At 52.6% G+C, this 18,528-nt stretch overlaps 3 protein-coding genes across 3 annotated transcripts; 1 reads left to right on the top strand and 2 right to left on the bottom strand.

Annotated features, from left to right (window-relative positions):
- Positions 1–365: 365 nt before the first annotated feature.
- Positions 366–10,177, bottom strand: J4E83_003814 (uncharacterized protein; the record flags this gene model as incomplete). The annotated part of the gene is made up of 4 exons (XM_049330747.1): positions 366–688; positions 742–3,795; positions 3,845–9,679; positions 9,739–10,177. 4 exons carry the CDS (start codon positions 10,175–10,177, stop codon positions 366–368), a joined length of 9,651 nt encoding a protein of 3,216 aa, XP_049190164.1.
- Positions 10,178–11,756: 1,579 nt separating this feature from the next.
- Positions 11,757–13,593, top strand: J4E83_003813 (uncharacterized protein; the record flags this gene model as incomplete). Its single annotated transcript, XM_049330746.1, has 2 exons — positions 11,757–13,111; positions 13,161–13,593. 2 exons carry the CDS (start codon positions 11,757–11,759, stop codon positions 13,591–13,593), a joined length of 1,788 nt encoding a protein of 595 aa, XP_049190163.1.
- Positions 13,594–13,675: 82 nt separating this feature from the next.
- Positions 13,676–14,929, bottom strand: J4E83_003812 (uncharacterized protein; the record flags this gene model as incomplete). Its single annotated transcript, XM_049330745.1, has 2 exons — positions 13,676–13,879; positions 14,072–14,929. The coding sequence occupies 2 exons, from the start codon at positions 14,927–14,929 to the stop codon at positions 13,676–13,678; spliced, it is 1,062 nt and encodes a 353-aa protein (XP_049190162.1).
- Positions 14,930–18,528: the final 3,599 nt, after the last annotated feature.

The following is an 18,528-nucleotide window of genomic DNA, read 5'->3' as shown; positions in this document are numbered from 1 at the left end:
TCTGGCCCTTTCGCGCAATCTCCGTATCCCGTCCTTCCAGCGTCAGAACATATCGTGTTGCAACGTTTCATCAGCAATAGATTTGCGATACCAGGTGTGGTTTGATAACCCCGTATCGATGAGGGGTGTCTAGAATCCGTAAGCGACACGAAGATAGCTACTCCTGGCGCAGCTGTAGTGAACGCTGACGAGCATTACGGTAATCTCCTACCTGTGCTTTTTCGCAAGCAGTGTCTCAATCATCACCTATCACGTCATACATTGGGAAAGACTGGTTTTGAGTGTACCGCGAATCGGGTGTGAGCCTTTTCATGTTACTATCGTGCTATTATACATGGGCCAACTGATGCACAAGGCACCTAACCCTACTCCCCTTCCTCCGCATCCAAGAAGGCCTCATCGCCACTCGACTCAAACCCTTCATCCTCGCCTTCCGAGTCATCAACATGCTCAACGGCCGGAACAAACTCCTCATCGTCATCGGGGTCATCGTGATCTTCCTCGTCTTGAGCAGCGAGCTGGCCGGGTACGGCTCTGGCGACATGCTGACGCAAAGCCGGATCGTCTCCAAAAGCGAGCTTGCGGAAGAACGGATGATTCTCTGTAAGCGGCTTGCCAGTAGTGACGAAACCCATGGGAGTGTGCTCGAAGTCTTGACCCTTGCGGCGCAGAGCAAGCCATTCATGTACTGTACACATGGTTAGTAAATTGTTTCCTGTTATATGTTCGGAATATACGTACCAAAAGTCAGAGGCTTCTTTGCGAATGCATCCTTCTCCGGGTGCTGGGATAGGTTCTCATCGAGGCCAAGGTACTCCAGCAATAGGTAGTACTCATCCCACTCGAGGTAGAGACGCCCAGCGAAAATCCCCATCTCGACCCGAAGCCAGACGGGAGCTTTGAAGTCTGCAGGTAGAGCCGGTATCGCATAGTAGTCAAGCTGGTTGAAGTGAAGCATCCTTCGAGTGACGGGTGCAGCATAGATGATGAGGTGAACGTTGATGCTGTCTTGAAGCACCTGTTGCTCTTGCATGATCTGGATGAGCTGGTCGGCTTCCTCAGGGCTAACAAGGAGTGCTTGCTGGCTGACTGTGCTCCAAAGAATCCAATGAGAGGAACGGATGTAATTGTCGTTGGGAGTGTAGACCTCGATTGTACGAGAGAACTCAGCTGAGATCCACGAACCGGACTTCATCGACGAATAGACCGTATGCTTGAGGCCGAGTGAAGTCATCCGTCCCAATACCGAAAACAGAGGTTGATAGGCATCGCTCCCAGGGACGAGACGCCCGAACTCTGCGAAATGTCGAATGTCTTCGTGTAGTTTCTTTGTCTTGTATGGGCTGAAAAGAAGGGCTTGTTGTACTTCACGAACGTTTTCGACCTCGATCTCTACCTCGCGCTCAGTCTCGCGCTCCTGCTCAATTTCCACTTCCTCTAGAGCTGATGCATGGACGGCCGAACCTCGATCCTGAAAGTGTTTCTTGCGGTTCACAAGCTCAGTATAGATATTTTGCAGCGAAGGTTTCCAGGCGATGGTGGCAGTGTTAGGACCAGCCCGCCGGTGACGTTCACCTTTTGGCTCGTATAGCTGTTTCAAAGAGAGTGCCTCTTTTATACGGACCGTTGCGAGATAAGCATCTCGCGATGAAGCATCATGCAGGTAATCAGGATATTCCAACCGGGCTTGCTCTTGCTGCAGATACTGCGACGTCTGTGCAAAATAGGAGGGCTCGAGCTGTTCCATAGTGTCGCAGGTCTGGCCAAACACCCATCTAAGGACATCACCCGAAGTGGGTTGGTGAAACTCACTGGTGCCCTTTGGCAAGCGGTCCAGTATACCCTGATGGACCTCAACAGGAGAAAAGAACGTAATTGACTGGGTTTGACCGAGCAGTCGGAGTCTCATGGCAGCCTGTACCAACGTGTCCTTTGTCAAGTGTTGCCCGAGCGTCAAGGCGGCCCTCGCATGAGGTGGAAACTTGATGTCGGTACCTCTGCAGTGGCTCTCGTCTAGGTACACGACGCATCGATCTAGATCGTCGACAAATGGTGATGCGACGAGTGGTACGCATCTCCCTGTACGATACAATGCCCATACACGATGATCATCGTCAAAGTACACAGCTGCTGCGGCATCATGGTCGGCATCAAGCCAGGCTTTGGCGAAGTCTTTGTTCGAGTGCTCGAGAACTTGAGCGCCGGCATCAATCAGAATTCGTATGCGTCCATCTTGATTGAAGTTACTCAGGTTGTTTGGGAGATGATGAGTTTGGTAGGTGCCATTCTTCATAACATGCGTGTGGCGATTAGCGAGGTTCTCGAGCAGGTCCTTTTCAGTCCATCGCGCTCCGTTCCCAAAGATCATGCGTATGTATGACTGATTGCGAGGCGCCAGCAGATAGTAAGGAACTTCCGCATTGGTGTGCGCTAGTTGAGGAAGATCTTGCTGTTGCACTAGCAGAGGAAGCTGGTGCCTCGAATCGTTTGTGCCAGAAAAGCCAGTGATACGGGCTCCCGTGGTACCCTGAAAGGACGGGAAAAGGTTCCAGCCAGATGCCTGAAGCTTGAGGCTGAAGGTCTTCGCGTATTTGGGAAACACAAAGTTGTTCAAGTAGAAGTCCATGAGGGAGGCACTGAAGCGCACGACCTGATAGAGATCGCTCAGTTGCCGCATGTCTTCGGCGTTGATGGCGGCATAGTCATCTAGCTCTTTCGGGATGTCCACGCCCTTGGGAAACCACTTCTCGTACTGGATACTGGGTTCGTCCGTCTTGACCAGGTGGGCAAAGGCTTCCTTGAATTGAGAGCCAGTCAGGCCTTGATAGTAGAATGACAGACACGTCAAGGTGATTGCAACATCAGGATGCCCCCATTCAGCTGTAGGAGATGGTACACCCTTGGCTAGGTACGGCACTGCGATAGGTGCGCGGGTTGGATGCAGGCCATATTGCACATTCCAGCGCTTGCGGAGGGTCGTTATCAAGATACGATGCACAAACATTCCACGAAGCAAGTTGACAGTCCGCATCAAAGTTGGCTTGTCTCGGAAGAAGGTGGTGATCCTGGATGTTGTTTGACCGCGCACAGTTGGTTTCGAGATGTAGTCCTGTACATCTCTGACGAGAGCGGCTGGGTACTCGGCACAAGGCAGTATCGACGGAGTCTGACCCTTGCAGATGATCCTAACCAACAGCTCGATCAAGTAATCCTCGGCGTCTTTGCGCAAGAAATAAATGAGAGGAAACCCGTTGCTGCCACGATTGACCACCTCAATGCTGCGAGGATAACGTGACTGGACGTTTGAGGCGAAGTCTTTCACCAAGTGAAGACATGCCTGGATGACCTGCCATCGCATCGGGTGGCCGTCCACTGTAGTCTGCGTACCGGATGGGTAAATGAGTTGCGTCCTGATTGCTAACGAAACGTCGCATTCGTCCAGAACATCGCGGGTATGTCGATCAAGCCAGCGCTGTGTGTCGATCATCATAGAGGCTGTTTTGAGGTTGTCGTCACAGAGTTGTTGTAGTCCACTCAGCTTGAACGAGAGCACATGCTCAGGCAACGCAATAAGCACACCGCGACGATCTTTCAAGCGTGCATGAATCTTTCCGTACAAACTCATCAACGCCTTGGTAGGAGGAGTCTTTCGAGAAAAGGGTATATGCATGAGCTCGCGATCCACTAGTCCGCCTAGTTTGGCTTGCATCACTTGCGCTGACTGGAGTAAGAGAGCTCTTGGAACCACAACGCGAGCGAGATCGGTCCGATCAGCAAGAAGTGACGCTACCATGGCTGCGGAAAGTCAGTTGAGGAAGATCTAGATAACGACACTGATACTTACGAAGAATACATGACGTCTTGCCTTTACCCATCAAAAGTTGCAGAACTGAGTTTTCGTCCGATTGCGGTGAAATTGTCGCCAGGGCAACTTGTACCTGCTCTTCTCGGATGAGAATGTCACCGTCGATCTCCAGTAGTAGCCAGTCCGTATAGTCTTCTGGGTTCCAATTGCTATGGCCTTCATTCGCCCATTCGTCCCGCTCTTGCTGATTCTTTGCCCTCTTCTGGGCATCTTGTATCCGAAGTAGTCGTTGAAGTCTGCTTACAGCCACACCGAAAGCTACAATTGCCTCTTTGGTGCCACTACCGAAAGTGGTGCCGGAAGCGATTCGAAGCTCCGTGAGAAGCTCCACTGTTGTCAGCCTAGGCCAAGTATCCGCCATCTGAAGCCATTTTGCTTGCGGATCATGCAGATAGAGAGCATTGCGGAGTCGTTCAACTACTGCTATTGCTGAGTCTCTGACCGATACAATATTCTCTGTTGTGATCTGAGGATGAGTGCCATGAGCTGTGTGCTGTACATGCGAGATTCGCTTCTGGAGAGCATCAATGCTCGCGTTCATTTCTTTCGCATATCTGCACTGCACGAAAGAAGCCGGGTCTTTGAAGTTGGCGACAATACCCCTAAGAACTCCAATCTCTCGCGGCTGCGCATTGGGTACTCGAGGATGGATTGCTACCTTCTTGCCTTGAAGGGTATCCATGAAGTGGTGTGTCTTGACAGGATGATGCGCAATATTACCCGATCTGACAGCCAAAGCTCCGGCATAGGAGCTGGCAGCGAGAGAACGCACCTCCCTTGGCGATGCAGCGTTGACAATTGGAGCCTTCAACAGGTCTGAAAGCGAGAGGTCATCGTACTGCCTAGATCTCGTAGAATACAGGGCAAATGGCAGCAGCTCCGTGTATGGAGTTACTTCAACGTCTGCGCCAAGCTCTGTGCGATCAGCAGTCACACGGAAGAGTGCCTCCTGTACCTGCTCTAGATATAGCGCCAACTCATGATTGCGCGTAAGGCGGATCCATTCAGGAGCTACATCAGCTAGAGCCTGTTCGATGTCGAGGTATGTCGGGTCAATCGCGACCAATAGTGCCGGGTCGATGTCGGGAGTTGGCCATTGCTCCACCACTGAGCTGGCCAGTAGCTCGCAGGCTCGATCGACACCGGGGCCATGTAAGCTTTCGGCTTTCACTAGCTGTGAACGTTTCTTAAAGCCGGTCTCGGCGAATGGCTTCCGTGCTTTCTCCATAAGCGATATCAAGTAGGACACAGGAGGCGCTCCATCCACTCGAAAGTGAAAGTAGGCGGCATGGGAAGGAACTGCAATGGCCCGGATCTCCGGAATCATTGCGAAAGATATGAGCACACGCAGAAGGTTTAGGTCCACATCTGACGAGAACGCGATGGTTCCTAGCAGGAACATCAGGCCAAACCTATCGTCGACACTACATTGTAGTGACCTCTGAGCAAGCGCGCCCCACTCAGTTCTGATGTCGACAGCAAGGTGGTCGGTAAGCAGACACTTGCGGTAGAATTTGTCATAACCGCCCACAACTGGAGCATCGTGAAGGAGTGCGATCAGTGTTGTGTCCAGTGAGCAAGTTGACTTCCAATCTTGGAGCAGCTTTGATATCTCAAGCACATTCAGGCGATCTCGTGAAGCTTTCCGGGCGTCGCGTGCGCTGTAGGCAGTGTCTGAGCTGTGATCTTTCTTCATTCCGCAATCGACGGACCTCGCGACTGCTCGAGCAGCCAGATGAGCTATGTCCAGGTCAAGTTTGATTGTCTCCTGAATGTCCCGGTCGAGGTAGAACTGGGATAAGTTGGAAGACGTTTGCAGTATCTTGGCGACCGCATTGACATACCGATCGTCTTGCATGTGCACTGTGCATTCAGAACGCCACAGTACTGTCTCCATGCACCTAGCATCTGGAGGGTAATACCCTCGCTTCGGTGATAGTTCTGCAATACGTTCCAACGTCGATATCTCATCGCGTAACAACGGGTTCCAAGGTTGATAGGCACCCGTTTGGAGTAGGTAGAGAGCCTCTTCTTTCCCCGTCCGCCGGGTGAGTGGATCAAATATCGCGTGTGACGTGTAGGCATGTAGCAAGGCTTTCATGTAGAGGAGGCGAGGTTCGGGTGCACAGTCAATTCGTCCCAAGACATCATTGATCGCATATTTGAGATATATGCCTTGGCCCATCTCGATGTCAACGGACACATGAGGACCGTCTTTCGAAATCCGGATGCCTCCCCAAGGAATTAGTATGCTCTTCTGCCGACGGTTGGCAACAGATTGGACGACAATCTTGTTCATGAGGCCATACCAGGTACCCGCATCTTGGTTTTGTAGAATGACGGCACCGAGGCGCAACGAGTGTAGCAAGCCTTCTCGGTTGATATGAAAGCTCAATTCCATCCGCTTCAACTCCACGGAGATTCTTCCGTTGGTTGACGCGAATACCAGGATCTGGGAGGGAAATTCGAAGTGAGTGAAGATCCGGGTAATGGTCTTGACCAATTCACTTCCCGTGTCCAACAAAGTCGTTTGCGATGGATCTTGGAACCGTCGAACAGCATGGTAGAAGCCGGATGGATGCCAACGTATCCACCAATTTCCCTGCTTAAGTGCCCAAGGAGCGTTCTGGCGAATCTCGATATGACCACTGTAGACGTGCAGCCAGTGGTAGCATGTTTCAACCAACGGTCTAGGAAGATCAGGCGTAGGGCCTTCCACGCCAAAGACGTGGCTAGGAATGAATTCGAGCAGCTCGCCGCCCTGGTCAGCCCGAATAATCAGCCGCTTGTTGCGGTAGCCTAGATGAATTCGATGGCCACGTATGGGCTCTGACAATGCGAAATCCATGCCACGTAGAGGTGAAGGATACACGATTGGATTCTTATCACCAAGGACGTGTCGATAGGTGTCATTCATGCGGTACGACTGTGGAAGGGTTCCCATCTCTTGACCGTCGATGAGCAGGGTGCCGTAGACATAGTCGTAATGCACAAAGTAGGAGTGCTGCTCAGCCGTTGACTGCAATGTGTATGTCAGGTACCAAGTGTCAGGAATGACTGCTAAACCGGGCTCAGTAACGTCGTATTCCCCGGGTACATGCCATACAGCGTCTAAAGCAGCTCTGAACGTCTCTGCATTCCTCATGATGGCCTCTTTCGTGGCCTCACGATGCTCGTAAGCGAAGAGTGTATCTTGAGCGATGGCGTTGCGCATATTGAACGGCATTGTGTCATATCTCCCGGCCAAGTTGTATCGAAGCGAAATTGAAGCATCAACATACATGCGAAGACCCTCAGGGGCTCCCGACCAGTCGTCAATGTGCATTGTCTGCTTGCACAGGAGTGACGCCCATATAGCTGGCTGTAACACGTTTGGATCTTCCGTAACCATCGGTTGCAGCTCGCGACGCCAGCCGTCGGTGATCTTGCGGGCTTCATGGAGAAGTTCCCTTCCGTCGTTGCAGATTGATATGCTTTGGCTCAGTGAGGTCACCTTGAGTAGGATAGTGATGAGGATCTCCATCTGTACGGGCTCGCGCCAGTTTCGTCGGATCGCTTCCAATCGATAGCGGACTTGCTGCAAAAGCTTGCTGCAAAGATCATCATCCAAGAGAGAGCGATGGGTGTCGGTATAATCAGTCAAGGCCGCACGGTCTGACCCTAGCTGAAGTACCAAACGCAAGACGAGCGACCATGTGGACTCGGACGAAAAGTTGAGATTGGTTGAGCCCAGTTCCCTGAGAAGGTCGAGCCATCTTGAATGAGTGCCGACTAAGAGACCTTGGAGTGCCGTAAACTCATGAACGCCAACGCCTTGAGGGCACCTAGCTTGGCTCGCCTGGATCTCGTTGGATGTCGGCCACAGAAGGTAATTGAGTCCAAGTGACAGCAGTGGCGAATTGAGGGGAAGCTTCACGGGGAAATGATGCCAGAAGGAAGCTTTACCGCATCTATCTGTCCATACCTCACCAACACTGTCGTAGTACCTGGGCTTGAGGCCACAAGTCCGGATGACTTCGTCTACCCCAATTGGAAAGCCCCAATTCGCGTAATGACACTCTAGATGAGCCTTCTTGTACGAGCCCAGACTCACTCGACAGCTGGTTTTGTTGACGTATGAGCGAAGCTGTGAGTACTCCCGGACAAGCGACATCCGATCAAGCTTATCGGTCGGCTCGCGACAAAGAGTCGAAAGTATAAGCCAAGTTGCGTCTCGGTAGGCGGCGAATACTTCTGGGCACTGTAACTCGAATAGTGCTGCTTTGGCAGCCGGCTCATAACTCGGTAACGGATGCTCGTAGATCTGGATCCTGATGCCCTTAGCTTCTTGGTTGAGGTTATGCCATTCGCAAGGAAGGCGATGACGTGACTCAGGCATGCCATCCCAGGCAACGAAAGCATCCCAGATACACTCCTTCTCATTTCGCCTGTCGATGGTTTGAGCATGGTGCTGACTCTTCTCTTCCCATTCAATGTGCTTCGCGTCATATGCAATATCGGCTTTTGCCTCGATGTCTTCTCGCATTGCACACAGTTCGCCCTGATGGTCTTCCCGATCGTAATACTGTGCAGCAAAGCAATCGTCGGCAGGATCGTCGAAGATAGTTCTAGACTGCACACTCGATCGTGCGCGAAAGCGAGCTTTCAAATACATGCGTACTTTTTGACTCCGAATCATCTCTTCGTTTGTAAGGAGCTGGATGGGATCCAACAAATCTGGATCGAACCCAGGATGGTACTCCTCGAGCAACGGGTAGCATGCTACGGCATCCTTGTCCATGAGAACCCAGAGCTCCATGAGATGGAGCAACTGCTGGCTCTTTTGGTTAGGATAAGCGTGGTCTACGGCGTTGATGTTGGTGACATAATCATGAATCACCTTACTCAACCGGATCGCTCGGAGGCCTTCTGGTTGCGTTGAACGCTTGGCAGGAAGTACAACATCCTCGAGGAGTCTTGACGAAGCGACATGGCTTTCCAAAGCTCGCATATAGGGTCTGACAGAAGCGACAGATCGCTCAAAAAGCTGCAGAAGCTCGGGAGCAGTCCGTTGTTGAGGTCGTGAAGAATGTGCGTGTTCCACTAGCACTCCTTTCAAGAACCTACCGCTGTTCATCAAACGAAGTTGGAACTCATGAGGATGGGCGTACTGGCGTAGCTTTGGGATAACACGCTCCCGCGACTTGCTATAATTACGCCAGACTTGCTTCAAGTAGCCACCAGTCGTCGCCAGGGAGGATTCGAAACTACCGCTTAAGGACAGTAAGAGATTAGAATGTCTGTTGAAGGCGGACCTATCGGCACCATGGACATCGGATGTAAGCTTGGCGAGGCGACGACCTAGCTTCTGGCGGAGTGAGAAGGCTGCATCAAGAGGTATCTTCTTCAACACATCTTCCAATAGCTGCGCATGCAGGAGACACATCAATGTCTTGTAGTGGAGTCTTCCGACCTCTGCACCCAAGTGGTGATACAAATAACGCTGGACTGCTACTCGGAGGACCAGATAGAAAGCGGATCTCCTCCATGGTGTCCGAGCATTATCAAAGGTAACTGTGTCACGCACTCGCTTTCGCAGACGTGGAACTGCAACTGCAGCGCCATTGGCCTCCAGTATAGTCATCAACAGGCCAGATATGAGAGCGGGATCACTGGTGTCTCGGATCTCGGGAATCGTGGCGGCTGCCTTCCAGGTGATAGCGGCAAACTTTGTGACCGACTCGCTGCTAGCTTGTTCGATGAAACTGGCGACAGCTTCCTGGAAAGCTTCTTCGTTGATAGTGGATGCTGGGACAGATACCGCGCAGCCGGGGACTACATGTAGGTTCAAGATCAGTAAATGTGCGACACCGATGTATATGTCAGTCACTTACAGTCCCATTGTAGCGCACCTTTGGCAGCAAGCACCTTGTCGGCTGTGGCGGATGTCTCAAATGCTTCGAAAATGATGTTGCGCTCGCCGGAAGTATTGTGGGGATACACGAGCAAAGCGCAGTTCTGAGGTGCGATGTGCAGAACAAGCATTTTCCCATGGCTGAAGTCGCGAAGCTCTTTCATCAGCGCCGCCTTGCCGATGGTTCCGTCGACATTGAATATTTGACACGCGAGCAATGTTTTCCGCAGTCCTTGGACGTGCGGAGCAACATCTGCAGCGACATGGGGGGTAAGCCTCGCAACGGCGTCAAGCATACGCTTCAAGAGAGCCTCTTCGACGCGATGCAGGTTGCCATCTTCGCGGCCAGGTACATTGCGGGGCAACGCGATATGATAGTACTGCTGCTCAAGAAAGGGCACCCGCGCGGCGGACGCCATGGCTGTTTCGAGTGCCTGCTGCAACGAGGCAGCGGGCGGGGGCAAGAACGAGTGTGAAAATTTGCAATACGACGAAAGTGCGGTATTGCAATGTTGCAAGAGTAGGCGGGTGGTGGTGTTGTCGAAAACGCGACTGCTTGATGAGGGCGCGGTACCAGGGTTGACTTAGGTGCCAAGCATTGTTTTGCTAGGCGGCAGCAACGCGTAGGCGCCCTCCCCAACGATGAGCGATGAACGATGAACAATGAGCCTTGCCAGAAGTCGTGGAACACCAAAGCGCAGTCTCGGGCCAATCCTCTTGCCACCGGTGAACGAGTCTGCATGAGGAGACATGCCGGCTAGCGAATGGGTGACTGAGGCACTGTACGGCGCTACGAGAAACCCTCAGCCTCGCCAGTTCCGAAAGAAGAGGCCATGATGGACATGGCGATTGATTTCCAGGATTAATGATACTGGGCGCTTCTATTAGGCATGTCTTGACGTCCGCAATTGACTCCTACTGTCCACGCATCAATCAAGTGGAGGATGCCTGGCGAAGGTGGGAGTAACAGAGAAGAACGAAACTGTGTTGTTTCCGAAAAGCGATAACGCAAAAAGAGAAGGAATGAGTCCAGATTGGCTGAGAGAAACGCTGCTGAAATGACAAGGATGATGGAGACGTGGCCTGCATCAAATGGAAAGAACGACCTACGTGTGCTAGTGTAGCATCACTACTGCTCTTCGACCTTGGAAGCTGTCTATCACCTTGAAGTGAAGGCAGGAGTTGTTTAGGTTGTTTTCAGCCGTCCAGACGACAACAGAATTGTCGATAGAGCTCATCCAGACGTTCCGACGCGCGTGCTGGTGAAGCGCGTGTTGTGACGCGACAAAAGTAGATAGCGGCAGATTGGAGGCATGTTCTACTTCTCAGCGCATCAACGGTAGTTGAGCGCAAGTCTGTGGGAGCTTCGTGATGATGCATGATGGAGTTGTGGACTCATAGCTGAGAGAAGCCTGGTGGTGAGAGGTTTGACGACGCGTGAGGTACAATCGCATTTACCCGGCCCCTTGCCTAGCTCCACAGCTAGCAACATAGCGCCTTCCCCTCCCTTGTCTGCCTTTCGCATTTCCAGTGCATTTATCTCTCTGCTCCAATGACATCTTTTACATTTTCTGCGAACCCCCAATGAAGCCGTCGAACGACAGCGGCGAGCTCCAGCCGATCTCGCTGCCTCATGGAGGGCAAACTTCATCCGTAAACGGCATATCGGCTGCAGCACCTGCCTGCCTCGGTTACTCTCTCCCCAGCTATCACCGCTATGCCTTGTGGGTTTATTCCCGCTAGATTAATCATCGCCACCATGAAGGCGGGAAAGTGCGAAAGGGCGCCTATGACTAGCCCATCTCGAGCTCCAAGGCGCGACATTGGAGGTTGTGGATGAGTCTCTACACGCATCACCACTAGCTGGCTCGATGCGCCCTCGTTTCAATTATTCATATACTGTGTTTATGCTACTAGAATAAGCAGCGGGAGCTCGTTCGTCGGTACGCATTCGCTATTGGTCGAGTCTGGGATCTCATCGGCGCCGTCATCAGCACTATGTCGCACAGCAACTTTACCCAAGACGCGGCCGCGGGAACGACACCAGGGACACACGCCAGGAACACCCCGCCGTCACCCAAGTCGTACACTTCAGACAAGTCCCGCGTAATCGAAGACGTCGAAATCGAAGTGGACCGCGCCTCCATATCGTCAGCGTCGACGCATTCCGATTCGATCAACTCGGCAGTAGATCAACGTCCGTCGATACATCATACATGGAGCAGGAATACAGGGCACTCGTGGCCTGGCGATAAGGAGGATGCGATCGCAACTGTCACAACGAACGCGACGCAAGACCCGCGCTTCGAAATCGACTTCGAGGATGGAGAAGATCCGGAGGACTGGCCCATGTTGAGGAAGGCTGTTGTCATCTTCTTCATGAGCTTTTCGACACTGGTCGTAGTTATGTACTCGACAAGTTATACAAGCGGCATACCGGGCATGATGGCAACATTTGGCATCCAGTCGAAGACGTTGGTCATCTTGGGGATAACAACCTACTTGTGTGGTCTGGCGATTGGATCACTGCTACTGGCACCGCTTAGTGAGATGTACGGCAGGAGGCCCGTCTACCTTATCGCTGTCGCATCCTTCACCATCCTCGTCATACCATGCGCTCTATCGAACAACCTAGCTCAGATCCTCGTCATGCGCTTCTTCGGTGCCATCGCGGGCGCGGCTATGATTTCCAATGCTCCAGGCACCGTCTCCGACATATCCAAGGAAGACTATCGCGCATTGGCTTTTTCGATATGGTCTCTAGGGCCAATGAACGGGCCTGTCTTCGGCCCTCTCGTTGGTGGCTTTGTCTTCCAAGCCCTCGGCTGGCGCTGGACGAACTGGGTCGTCATGATCGGCTCTGGCGCATCCTGGTTCATGGTCTTTCTGATCCCAGAAACATACAAACCAGCGATTCTCCGCGCCAAGTCAGCCAAGAAGCGCAAAGAAACGTCCGACCCACGATACTACTCTCGCTACGATGAGAAGAAGGCTTTCTGGCCTCTACTACGGGAGAACCTCTACCGGCCGCTTAGTATGGCGGTCAACGAACCGATTTGCATCTTCTGGGACGTATACATAGCATTGGTCTACGGAGTTTTGTATCTGTGCTTCGTTTCGTACCCCATCGTTTTCGGTGAGCTGCGAGGTTGGTCGCCTGGACTTGTTGGACTGGGTTATATGGGTATTGGCATTGGCGGTGTCATCACGATAGCATCGGAACCGCTGCTTCGTCGCATGATCAACAGTCATAAGAAGGACCCAGAGACTGGTAAGCCATACCCAGAGGCTATGGTCAGTGTGGTTGTCATCGCCGCGGTATTGGTCCCCGTGGGCGAGATGATCTTTGCTTGGTGTGTATCCCTCCCCATCTAGATGTCGTCTGTACTAACATGATTACAGGACATGCACTCCCAACGTCCACTGGATTTTCCCCCTCATCGCCGGCATCCCCTTCGGCGCCGGAAACTGCGGCGTCTTCATCTACGCGTCAAACTACCTCGTTCACTCCTACGGCATCTACGCCGCGTCCGCTCTCGCTGGAAACGCCGTCCTACGATCCGCCATGGGTGGTGCTCTTCCCCTCGCAGGTCCAAAGATGTATCAAAGTCTTGGCCCACATTGGAGTGCTACAATGCTGTCGCTGATCGAGTTTGCGCTCATACCCATTCCGGTAGTCTTTTACCTCTATGGACATAAGATCCGGGAAAAGAGCGCCTTGATCAGGCAGATGAGGGAGGATAGGGAGAGAGTTGATGCGAAGAAGAGGAAAGCTGCTGAGAGGATGGAGAAGATGAGGGGTGGTGTGCTTGATGAGAAGAAGTTAGACGTTTGATAACCTGCATGTATGAGGATCATCGATACACCGAACTAGACTATTGTTCACCAAGATGCATTTGCACGGCTGGTATGATGCCCTATGCTTTCTGACCAACGCGTACAATGTCATGAGCATCAAAGCAATCCTCGTCTACTCCACTAACAATACTCCATGTCTCACTTCCATCCTGCTCTTCCCCCAGTATCACATATCCATCTTGCGAGCCATCCCCCCAGTCACTGAGATCGCTGTCCCAGCCTTGGTCATACTCGTCCAGCTTCTCTTCTTCAACTCCCTCTTGCTGCATCCGCCTCAGATCCTCATCCGCCTCCATCCTCACCCTCAACTCCCCGCTAGCCCACTCAACAAGACTACACCTCCGCACCTCCTCCGGCGCCGGAACCTCCCACTCCGTCCCCACCCCAAACTCCGCACAAGCACACTCCCGATCCAAAGTGCACCAACACGAACAAGTGCAAGTCCCCCCACCCACCTCCGAGCATTCATATCCGCAGCCAAGAAACCAGCACCCAGACAGGTTCCTATGCCACTGCCAGATATACTCGCCCGACCACCAGAAGCCTGGTATCACGGGTAGGGCGGGTTCGTTGCGGCTACGGCAGCGTTGTTTGAGGATTTTTGGAAGGGTGAGGATGCAGGCTAGTGTGGCGTGGGCGCGGATCTCGGAGAGGGTGGTGGGTAGGGTTGTTTCGTGGGGTTTGGCAAACGCCGCGGTGGGTATGGTGGCGCTGACACGACCGGGTCGCCTGGTGTCGCGCATGGTGTGTGGGAGGATGGCCAGCGGCGCGGGGCTCGTGGGTTCGCCGTAGGTGTGTATACGGTGTTCTTTGACGCGCTGCATCTCTGCGATGCGACGCCGGGCCCAGGTGCCAAAGTCCTCGCCCGCTGTGATGTCTCCGGAGGCTGTCCCTTCGAAGAGATGGGCGTTCTTGCCGAAGAGTTCGTATGCCTCTATGTCATCCATATGCTCCATGTCTACTTCATGCGCCCATCTGTCGTAGCAGTCGTTCTCCCATTCTCGAATGTCTGCCTGCTTGTACTCGTGCCGAAGCTGGTTCTCTCGTGCGAGACGGTATCGGTCATTGCGACGACGCTTGTTACCGCTGTAGATGCGCTCGGGGTACTTCTTCGATCGTTGGCGTACGCGACGGGCTGAGCGGAGGTCTTTGAAGGGGTGGTCTGAAGTCCGGCCAGCGGCATTCATCGCAGGTTCGGAAGGGAGGGTGAGGAAGCCGAAAGGCAGGTCCTCGTGTGTTTCTGGCAACTCGCCCATGCAGGCAAAGCACCAATTGGCGGGATGGCCAGCCCATTCGAGCGTCTTCTGCTTCATCCTGACAGGTTCGAGGCGAAAGGCTCCTGGAGCGACTTGCAGACGGAAGGCCTAGCTGTGTAAGTTATACGTAGGTTAGCCATCATTTCAGCGGTCTCCAATGATCATAAACAAGCCTGGATATGCCATCCTAAGGCGTTCTGCTGCCTGCGCGGTTCAGCCCTCATGCAATAGACGAGGGCGCATAGCTGTGCAGAAGGGCGGAACTGGACGGCAATGTTGCCGCAGAATCCAGCCACGACGTTGATCTATAATTGATGAGTGTTGGTCATCTTCCGTATTAGGCCTAAGCTCGCGCGGCTCTACTTTTGTACAATATTATGGTGTGTGGAGGGAAGGTGTGATCGCAAAGTTGGGTGGGCGCAGCTGAGTTCAGAAGGCGCGTGGTAACTTACCAGACACCCGCAATCGACGGCTTTGGCGAAATTGCCTGATTCGGACTAAACGCGAAACAGCACACCCTGAGCCAGGACCATAATCCCCAATACCTCACCTCAATCTCGATCCACTTATTTGATCAATGTGCTGCTCACATGCGGGCAAAACGATGTTAATACAGGGACAACAGCTTGGTGATATTGCCAGCTTTGGTTCATCGACGAAGTCTCCAGAGCACTATTCAAATGTATCGTTCAGTTTGAGCATCTATCTTTGTGTTTTCTGTTGGCTGAGTACAGCTCGAATGAAGCCAGCTTCTGCTTTGAATAGCCAAAGAATTTCTAATACACATGGAACTCCTCGAGCTCAGTTTCACGATGCGGCAACGTCCTTGAACGTAGGCGAAGATTTCCCACGGATGGTTTCGACTGTAACAACCTATAAGGATAAAAAGCGATGCTCTTGATTCTGACACCTTCGCTACCATCGGAACAGGGGCGGACGATTATTGGTATTGCGACTCCTGGACATTTTACAATAAGGTCGCCAACTTTGACACTTCGTCGACATTCGCCTACTCTAGCTTGTGAAACAGGTCCCGAGTAGGAGTCCTGGAACAGTATCCTTTCTCGTTCGGCTAGGATATTGCAGGTAGCAATATGGAATCTGAGTAGTTCATGATCTCCGATAGCTACAACATCTGGAATCTCCCCATATGAAGCATCTCGTAAAAGAGCTAAAAGCGCCGGGGCATCCTTGCGTCCATGTAGGCATAGAAAGCGTTTCCAAATGCGATATTGGGAATGAGTACCAGCATTCACATAATGTGGCAAGTCCATCCTCCTTGCCTCGAGAAGCTGTAGCATTGTCCTCAAGTTAAGGATATGTTTGCGAAGCTCGGCTTGCTGGTATTTGGACTGAGTTTTGTGAAAGACGAAGGTTGCGACAACTACGCCTTGTCGACGACCGCGGATTGATACCGCACGATCGCCCATCATTGAGATGCGTATCTCGCCCAGATTTTTATGGTACGCCTCCTCTTTGACGTAGTTGGAGCGAATAAGTAGCTCGATGTCTCCCCAGTGACACTCACGTTTCCCATTGGGCGTCCAATCCGGCGCCCAAGACGGCTGCCCCTTCATATTGTTCATTCCCGCGATCAGAATTAGATGTGGTGATCCTGTTATCTGGAAAAGAAGCCGAGAGAATGCGACGTAGATTGATTCTTTGGATTCTTTATAGTTCAACTGCGGCATGGAGAGCCGAGTGCGCCGTTGCAAGATAGCCCATAAGCCAAAAGCCATGTCTTTGGGCGCCGTAGCATTTCGGGTATAGGCGCCGTCAATGAGTTCATCTACATTGAATTGGCGTTGTACCCTGCGCCATGAAGCGTACGAAAAGTGCGGGCGCGCAAGGTGCAGGCGGAAGGTCGCTACGATGACGATAAAGCAACATGTCCATGAAACGGCCCAAGCTACGCTCGATCCGGTGGAACTTGGTGATTTGGGTCGAGAGAGTGCGTAAAGTATGTACCAGGCGGAACATACAACCGACAGAACAGAAAATCCGAAAATTACTACATGTATCAACTGTTCAAAGTAGCACATGCGCCCCGAAAATTCCGTGTAGACCTCCATAGGGCATTCTTGCGCAGGCTTCGGACTTACATGTCCCGGATCCATTTGTTGTCTACTCAGAGCAACGCTCTTCCAAGGACGTATACAGGACCCAAGAAAAGGACACTCCGCATCGAGAAAGGCTAGACTGATCGCGAAACGGTCCCAGCAGATATGGGCACTACCGCATACTAAGATCGGGCTCACTGCGAGAAGGATCTCCTGGTAAGTCCAGATTCTACGGATCCAGTTCCGCCGTAGCAGATGCAGAATGTCGTCTTGGGTCGCGTATTTTGCCTCTCTGCCCAATAGTCCAATGATGAGAGGGCCCAGAGGGCCCCGCCATGAACCGACAGAGTCTCCATGAGTCAGCAGAGAAACGAGTGTGCTATCAAGAGACTCACTACGGAAGACAAAGGGGTGTCTTGTCAAGCTCCAACGTGCTATAGTGGCCGAACAGGCTGCGAGGAACGGGCGCCAGTAGCCAACTGTGTGAGTTTCGCCGTTATTTCTCCCCGCCTGGAAGTAGTCCAGAAAACCAGCGGTCTTCATGTAGTTGATCGCACGATCAGTCTTTTCGTTTCCCTTACCCAGCCACACATATACAGTTGCTGCTTGCGAGTATATGTCCCCCATTAGCAGAATCTGGTCTTCCTTCTCCTTCGTGTTCGCCTGATCAATGCAGATCGCATCTATCCATATTGTGAAAGGCCCGAGGCTCGTTCGTAGATGCCGTAGTGCTGAGTACCCGTTGGCAGAAACGACGATGTCAACGCCATTGCATGCGATGGTCTGATCCGGTTCTGGTGAGCTCCAGACGTACGAGAGGGCAGTGAAGCTGGGGGAGGTCGTCAGGTCCACGACACGAAGGTTGCCAACTATGTCTGCCGTGTCTGTCGACGCTGCAATGATGTCGAGAACGCGTATGCACTTCGAGGCTGAAGGTAGGGTTAAAGAGCGATATGGCTCCGCGACGGATTGTTCTGCCATGGCTCTTCGGGGCCGCTGGCCGAAGAAGAGGGATGTTCAGAATGCGCGAGGGATTTCTGCGGAGACGGGATGAAAAGATGTATTGCAATGCATCTGCATCCGAGGGAAACTGGGCCACACATGCAGAGAAGGCTGAAAAGACGCGTCTTCTGTGTGATCTGATCGGTAAGTCCACTTCATCCACATGATAGGCCCCGCCGTTGGCTGTTGGTCCCTGTTCACAATTTCATCAAGGCATACAGAGCGAGTCTTCCAATCGTGGGTTCTGAGGCGTGCTCTGCTCGGCGACCAGGCCTCGCGGTAATTGGGGGCCAGGCTGCAGGCTTGCATAGCCCCACGATCATGGCTTTGCGAATGTCCCTAATGAAAGAGGGAACTCAGGGAGGCCTTTCCATCAGTATCATAGAATGTTTGCGCGTGGTCATGAGCGTACGAGCGGGTTTAGGGGAGGTGGACGTCAAAGTGGGAAGAGAGTGGTGCTTGAGCCTTTCTCCGAGACTACGCCCGTACCCGCTGCCGCTTCCTTCACGAACCAGGCAGCTAGGCAGCTACGTATGGCGTCCAGAAAACAATCGTCGCAACGAATTCTGGGTGTCGCATTGGGCTAGAATAGCT

This window comes from Alternaria metachromatica (genome assembly GCF_023757995.1).
Source record: "Alternaria metachromatica strain BMP 0045 chromosome Unknown scaffold_6, whole genome shotgun sequence".
Taxonomy (NCBI): domain Eukaryota; kingdom Fungi; phylum Ascomycota; class Dothideomycetes; order Pleosporales; family Pleosporaceae; genus Alternaria; species Alternaria metachromatica.
The sequence above is the reverse complement of the archived record's forward strand: the minus strand, read 5'-3'. Positions and strand labels throughout refer to the sequence as shown.